Source organism: Cornus florida, unplaced genomic scaffold (assembly GCF_030987335.1).
Source record: "Cornus florida cultivar Cherokee Brave unplaced genomic scaffold, ASM3098733v1 CherokeeBrave_3.0.0_Hap2_Chr04, whole genome shotgun sequence".
Lineage (NCBI taxonomy): Eukaryota > Viridiplantae > Streptophyta > Magnoliopsida > Cornales > Cornaceae > Cornus > Cornus florida.
Genome location: NW_026775574.1, coordinates 106324991 through 106332675, shown reverse-complemented (window position 1 = coordinate 106332675; position 7685 = coordinate 106324991). Strand labels below are relative to the sequence as shown.

Genomic DNA, 7685 nt, shown 5'->3' with positions numbered 1-7685 from the left:
GAAGTTATCTGAAATGGCAGTACGTAGATCAGCTATATGTTATACAATCTTTAAAAGGCCAACATCATCGATCAACTGAATTACATTCCAGATGTTCTGTTGAAATTAAAATCCTTGCTTTAATTTCTATACTTAATTATTTTCTTCATATATATGGACTGCCACTTACATTCTTGTCTCCAACAACATGCACTAGTGATATTTAATTCATACATAATACTAGTAATAATGTTTTCTGATCAAGCAATGGAGGACATGGGATTAATGGCAATCAACTCCAAATCATATTTCCTCCTTGAACTTATTCCAAATGTCTCAGTCATGTCGAGTTCTTCTGGCTTGCTTCCATTTGGGACTTTCCAGTCGAAATGATAGAGAAGGTGAGCAAGTGCAAGTTCAATGACTGCACTAGCAAATGAAATGCCTGGACATATCCTCCTACCTGCTCCAAATGGCAGAAATTCAAAATTAGTTCCCTTAAAACTCGCGGATGAATCAACAAACCTCTCTGGTCTAAAGCAATCTCCGTCACCCCAGTATTTTGGATCTGTGCTCATTTCCCACACGTTGATCAACATTTTGGTTTTTGCCGGTATCTCATATCCGTTAATTTCACATCTTTCGATTGATTCTCTTGGTAACAAAGGGCCCGGAGGATGTAATCTCAGAGTTTCTTTGACGATAGATTTCAAGTAATTTAGTTCATGAACTACTTTCTCATCAATATTCTTGCTCCTTCCTTTGAGTGCCTCCCGAACTTCAGCTTGTGCCTTCTTCATTATTCTCGGGTTCTTTACTATCTCTGACATTGCCCATACCATGGTTGCTGCAGAGGTCTCACTCCCTGCTCCAAAAATGTCCTGAAATTTTTTTTAAAAAAAAGATGTCATCAGGGGCGGAGCCAAAAATTAAGTTCAGGTGAGGCACAGTGGTAAAAAAATCAATAATCACGACAATAAATATAGATTCTATAAATCAAGATAATTTAAGAAAGATAAATAGTTCACATTATATATATATATAGTACGAGTAAAAACTAATTAAATTCTAAATGAATTGTGTAGAACTTTACCAAAATGACACCTTTTATGTTGTCAGTGGTAAGGGAGAAGTTATCACCACCGGTACCCTCCTCCATGTTGAGGAGCACATCAACCAAATGTTCCTCCTCCACAACTACTACGTCATTTATGTGTTTCTTTTTGGCTCTGCGCTCATTCATAATGGTGTTTAGAATTTTGTCCATTTTCCTTTGCAACCTCTTCATGACAGGCTTCGTTCCGGAAATGTAATGAAGGATTTTAACTGAAGGGAACAGATCATGCAAACCAAAACCTCCTCCCAAGCTTATAATTTCGTCAAGCGTTTCTATGAACAAGCCTTGATCTGCACATGCCTTGCCAAACGCGGCGCGTGAAATTATGCTGTTTGACAGTGAGAATATCTTCTGACTCATATTGATGGGAAGGCCCCGGGAAGATGAAATACATTGTATGAGATTCTGCACTTCTTCTTCTCTGACGGATTTGAATGAGTCTACGCGTTTAGCGCTTAGGAGCTCAGTGACACATATCTTCCGCACATGTCTCCAATAGTCATTATAGGGCGCGAAGACAATGCTTGAGCCATTATAAGACATGACCTCCGCAACAAGAACTCGAGGCCTTTGCGCGTACTTGAGTTCGTGCTGCTTCAACACCTCTTGGGCTATTTCCGGTGAGGAAATGACTACAGCCGAGATCTCACCGAGTTGGAGATGCATTAAGGGTCCATGTTTCTTGGCTAAGGCCTTCAAGGCATGTTGTGGAAGAGAGCCTGCGCTGCCTACCAATTGGTGCAAGTTACCAATAATGGGTAGCTTCCATGGCCCTGGTGGTAGCTTCTTTGAGCTTTTAGATGTCTTCTTCCAATGTTTCACAGTCAATAACAAACAAAGAAGAAAAGTTAGGAAAAGCTGGAGCATCATACTTGGTTGCTCAACTGCAAAAGCTAGTTGTTTAGGGTTTAGGTTTAGGCCTTGTTTGGGTTTAGGGTTTAGGCCTTGTTTGACAACTTTAAGCAAACAAAACTGGTCTATGCCTTGTTTGGGTTGAGTGCTTATAAAACTTCGTCAGATATGCATGCTTTTATAGTAGGAGTGAATTAAGATGAGTGGTGCCTGATATTCAAGGGAAACACAAAATAAAATCAAACCTTGATTTCCATTTGTCTATAAAAATTAAGAAGTAAAACAAATCCGTTTACTTTACGTATAATATATGATAAATTCCATGTGGAATTAAAATGTACATGTTAAATTCCATGTGGAATGCCAGATGTCTGGAATGGACGTCGACATTAAGAGCACAACTAGCTTTTTTAAATTTTACTTATTGGACAAAGGATCAAATAAAAATTAATGTTTGGAATGATTTGTCATATCTTATTACATTATTGACCGTTCAAAATCATTTAACAATTAACTTTCGAAAAAAAAAAATCATTTAACAATTTCTTCATTTTTCACGCCTCAACTGTAAAATCACATCACTTTCAAAGTGGTTCAAAATTATCTTTACAAAGTCAATGATCGATTTTCTTTGCATTAAAGTAGTCACGTTAAACATGATTCAATTAAATTATGAGTTTTTAAAAATATATTTTTATTATTATATATATATATATATATATATATATATATATATACTTTGAATTTGCCACATTTCTTACGGTGGGGAAAGTCTACACTAACAACAAAATGAGATCGTAGGATTAAGAAAGAAAAAAATTGGGCTCTTTTTTTTTTTTTTTGTGAAAAGTAAGATGAGAATATATTAATTGGAGAAGTGATACAAGATTGACAAGTTAGCCCAGTGTCACGCCCCGCCTATGGAGGTTGTGCCATGCAGGCGACACGCAGACGCTGAAAAGGACGCTGCATGGCAACTGCATGGCAAGTGGAGTTTCTAGAGTCTTCCGGAATAGTCTAGAGTTATGTGGAAGATTCTAGATATATGTAGAAATGTGTAGAAGTGTGTGGAAGGTTCTAGAGTTCTCCAGAGTTGTGTGGAGTAGTATGGAGAATTCTAGAATGTTGTAGATACTAGTAGATAAGTATGGAAGTGTGAAGAAGGTGGGAGAAGATTCTAGATAATCAATCTCCACCGTTGGTTAGAATGCATCCTAGCCGTCCATTAGGGATGGGGATGCCTATAAATAGAGGTAGGACTTCATTTTGTAGGAAACAAGTCCTAGAGTAAGTCTTGAGAGCCTTGTAGAGAGCTTGAGTGCTAGCCTTGTACAAAGCATTCTTTGAAGTAATAGAAGTGTTCTTTCCTTGCCAACTTAAGTGCCTTAGTGTGTGTGAGTGTGCAAGCCAAGTAAGGAGAGGGCGAGGGCAACTACAACACTAGTAAGCGCACGAGGGGAGTGTGTTGGCTAAGGTGTGCACGGGAGTTAGGCTGACCAAGTACTTGCGAGAGTGAAAGCAACGTCTTGGTGCCGCACGGGAGCAGCTAGAGTGGTGCTGAAACTCTAAGCCCGTGACACCAGGCTAACCCAAAGCAAATACAAGGCCCAAGGGAATAAGCCACAAGGCCCAAAGCAAAACTACAAGGACCAACCCAGCCTAAAGGCAACAAAGTATCCATTGTAATCAAACACATTCATACAAAGATGATAGCAATGGAGAAACTTCTCCTTGTCAAAGGTCTCAATCTGGAGGCTCTGGTGGTGGTCTTAGAACGCATAATGGTAGGTCCTAATCCACAATAAGTCGTCTGGTGTGGATTGATTCAAAGAATGTTAAGGACATGAGTTTCAATCGAACATGTTATAATGTCATATGAAGTAGGGAGTTAGCTGATAATCTTTTCTTCTTGAAAAGCCTCCTATTTCGTTCATTCCACACATTATAAACCAGAGAAGAAAGAGCTAATTTGGATATAGAATTACACTGAGCTTGATTGTTGCCTCGCCAGTGATGAGCAGTCCAATGTATCAATTCAGACCAATTTAAGGGCAGTATGTAGAACCCACAACGTGCTTGCAGAATGTTCCATAAGGGTTTAACATAGGGACAGCTGAAGAAAAGATGGTTGTGTGATTCCAAGTCATTGTTGCATAGGAGGCAAGTGGTGGTGTTGAGGTAAGCTGCACATCTTCTATTGAGGGTTGGCAAACGATTCTGTATTGCAACCCAAAGTGTGAATGAATGCTTTGGAATTGAGAGCTTGGACCAAATCAGATAAGACCAGGGCTGAGAAGGTATATCCTGATTGATGAGTTTAAGTGTAGACGCAATTGTGAATGTTCCATTTGATGGAGGAATCCAAATGAATCTGTCTTTCCTTTGTGGGACTGGTGTGGGAAGTAATGCTGAAGGTAGTAGTTGAGGTAGGATATCAGTGATGGAGGAAGAAAATGACCAATTGGAGCCAGAAATGAATGAACGCAGCTTAGTTTTTGTATCAAAGCTTGATTGTTTGAGCTGCTGTTGAGTAATAAGTAAATGTAAAGGACCAAAGGAACTCCAATTGTCAAACCAGAAATTGGACAAGCTTCTATCTCTAATTTCCACCTTGACAAAAGATAGACAGAAGACCTAAGTTAAAGAAGCTTCCTCCAGCTCCAGGAACACTGCCCTATGATTTTTACATCCCAAACACTTCTACCTTTGAGCAGGTAAGTGCTGATCCATTGAACCCATAACATTTCCTTGGAATTGATAACATGCCAAAGGTGCTTCATCATAGCAACTCTATTCCAATGATAGAGATTAGGAAGACCAAGGCCTCTAGCCCTTTTAGGAAGGCAGCAAGCTTCCCAATTCACCTTAGAACCAGCTTTTTTAAGTGATGGACTAAACCAAAGAAAAGATCTGAATGTTGCATCAAACTCAGAAATAATACTCATTGGGAGGATGAATTTAGAGCTCCAATACATCTGAGTAGAGAAAAGGATTGCTCTTATGAGTTGAAGTCTGCCAGCAAAGAAAAGTGATCTACTTGTCCAATGAACAATTCTTGAAGTTATCTTGTTAATGAGCCCCCTGCAGTCAGTAGCCTTAAGCATTATAGTGACAAGTGGTACACCAAGATACTTCACAGGGAAGGATCCTTTCTCAAATCCAAGAGTGGATAAAATAGTAGTTACAAATTATCACCAGAGAGGAAGACTTAACTTTTGCTATGATTTATCCTGAGGCCAGAGAGATATGAGAAAGTCTCCAATGCTGGTTTGAGAGTTTGGACTGAAGCAATGCTGCCATGGGAGAAAAGCATAAGATCATCAGCAAAAATTAAATGGGTAAGGGACATAGCTTTACATCTCCAGTGGTGCTTAAATGGCTTCTCCAATGTGAATTTGTTGACAATTGAGGAGAATACCTGCATAATTATAACAAACAAGAAAGGTGACAAGGGATCTCCTTGTCTCAGACCTTTGATACTCCTGAAATGACCATTAAATTCACCATTAATAAGAATGGTGAATGAAGGAGAAGTGACACATGCTTGGATCCAGGCAATGAATAGAGCAGGAAAGCCATAGAGCTGAAGAGAATCAAACAAGAATTCCAAAGATACAGAATCAAATGCCTGCTGTAAGTCCACTTTAATTGTACACCTTGGTGAGTGACCCTGCCTATGATAACCATTGAGGAGCTTCTGTGCAAGCAAAATGCTGTCATCAATCAGTCTTCCTTGAACAGAGGTAGATTGTGAGGGCCCAATGATGTGAGGAAGTATGTGCTTGAGTTTATTGGCTAACAATTTAGAGACGCATTTGTAGATAGTTGAGCAACAGAAGATTGGCCTAAAGTCATTGAGTGATGAAGGATTAGATAATTTAGGCACCAAAGATATGTAGGTTGAGTTAACCGCCTTGAGCAGCCTCCCAGCGAGGAAAAAATCCTTAATTACTATTGTAACATCATGCCCAATTATAAACCAAGTATTCTTGAAAAAGAATGCATTGTATCCATCAGGTCCTGCTGCTTTGTCACTATTTAGTGAGAACATGCACTCTTTGATCTCTGCTTCAGTAGGTATGGCACACAGCATTGTAAAAAATTGTGAGGGAATTGTTGGTTGGATGAAGGGTTCAAATGATGCTGATCCAGGATAAGGATGGAGGTTCATTCCTAGAGCATTCTGGAAATGTGAGACAACTTCCTGCTTGATAACTTTTTCATCATCAAAGACCTCACCATTGGCAGTGGTAATAGAGGAAATTTTGTTTCTGTTAAATCTGGAGGCAATTAAGTTATAGAAAAATGAAGTGTTTGAGTCTGTGATGACCCGAATTTTTAAGATTTTAATTTAATTATTTTATGATTTCTAGATTGTCTAAATTAATTAATTATTTATTAAAGTTAGTGGATTTTAAAATTTTGATTTAGTTTTGTTATATAATATATATATATTTATATATGTATTGTATTTGCAATGGAGGTTAGAAATGGAATGAAGCAGGTGGTCTAGCCGAGTTTAGTGGGAAGAGAGGCAAGAAAATTGGAAATGGTGATATGTAACTCGCGGGTCTCATTTTGTTTAGTTACTTTATATATATATGTGTGTGTGTATTTATTTGTGTCCTGTATGCTTAAGAGTGAAGGAGTGGGTGGCTAAAATTTGAAAATAAAGGAAAAGTTGGTGGGTGGCAGGTCTCACAAGGATTTTTGTTTGACAAAATCTCTGTTGATTTGATTTTCTTCACGTGGGCTATTGTTTACTTGGGTATATTTTGTATTGAAATGATGGATGTAAAGATGAGATAAGAAATGGGTTTGAATTGATTTGCCTTTATATATGATATATACATATATGAAAAAAAAAAAAAAAAAAAAAAAAAAAAAAAAAGGAAGTTGGTGTGATGTAGTCGCGGGGCCACAGAAGATTTGTTGAACCAAATTTCTTGGCTTTGAATTGTTCATGTGGTCCTGGTTTTTTTTGTGGCTGATGTAGTTGTTAGGTGTTATGTTTGGAAAATGAAGGTAAGAGATGAGAAGATAAGGAAGAAGAAAAGGTGGGTAGCGGGGGCCACTGAAGTAATGATTATGTTTTGATATTTTGATTTTTGCAATGGTGAGTTGTCGTAAGTTGGAAGATGGTGGAGGTCATTATAAATTGTAGGAGTTGTACACTGAGTGAATACAAAGAACAGAGAGAAATATAGAGTGAGCAAAGTGAGAGACAGAGAGAGTTTTGAGGAAAGACAGAGAGAGTTGAGAGCCGAGGTTGCAGGGGAGGCCGGGAGCTTAAGGCCTTGAATTTTTTTTCAGTGTAGGGTTCTCAATACCTTGAATGGCTTGGAGTGGTTTTGTTTGCAATAGTTTTAATTAAATGTTTTGATTAAATTTTTTAATTAAATGCATATCTATTTTGCTTATATACTCACATGACTATGGATATTTTGTGAAGCTGTTTTGTTAAACCTCCATGAAATTCTTGTTATGGTTTTTCCTACTGGGACTTTCAGTCTCACCACGCTCCAGTTTCAGGTACCAGAGATGAACGGGGATTGCTAGATTCGGACTTAGGCTAAAGAGTCGGCATTGCAGGATTTATTTTATTTATTTATTTAGAGAGTTTTATGTATTTTTGAGGAAATTAACTTTGTATAAAAGAGGGCATTTATTTGTGATCCTGAGTGTATTTTGATGTATTTTGAGTAGAATAAATTGAGGATTTTATTGGAATTTTTGT

At 38.0% G+C, this 7685-nt stretch overlaps 1 protein-coding gene across 1 annotated transcript; it reads right to left on the bottom strand.

The window, feature by feature from the left end:
• Nucleotides 1-239: 239 nt before the first annotated feature.
• LOC132305522 (premnaspirodiene oxygenase-like) lies at nucleotides 240-1966 on the bottom strand. Its single transcript, XM_059803156.1, has 2 exons — nucleotides 1073-1966; nucleotides 240-860 (listed from the first exon to the last, which is right to left on the bottom strand). Exons 1-2 carry the CDS (start codon nucleotides 1964-1966, stop codon nucleotides 240-242), a joined length of 1515 nt encoding a protein of 504 aa, XP_059659139.1.
• Between the last annotated feature and the right edge of the window lie 5719 nt (nucleotides 1967-7685).

What these genes read in the sequence shown, in the direction of transcription:
- LOC132305522 (XM_059803156.1), bottom strand. Translation starts at nt 1,966, where the DNA reads ATGATGCTCCAGCTTTTCCTAACTTTTCTTCTTTGTTTGTTATTGACT. An exon ending in ACATAAAAGGTGTCATTTTG is followed by an intron (nt 861 to 1,072) that starts GTAAAGTTCTAC and finishes AAAAAATTTCAG; the next exon opens with GACATTTTTGGAGCAGGGAG.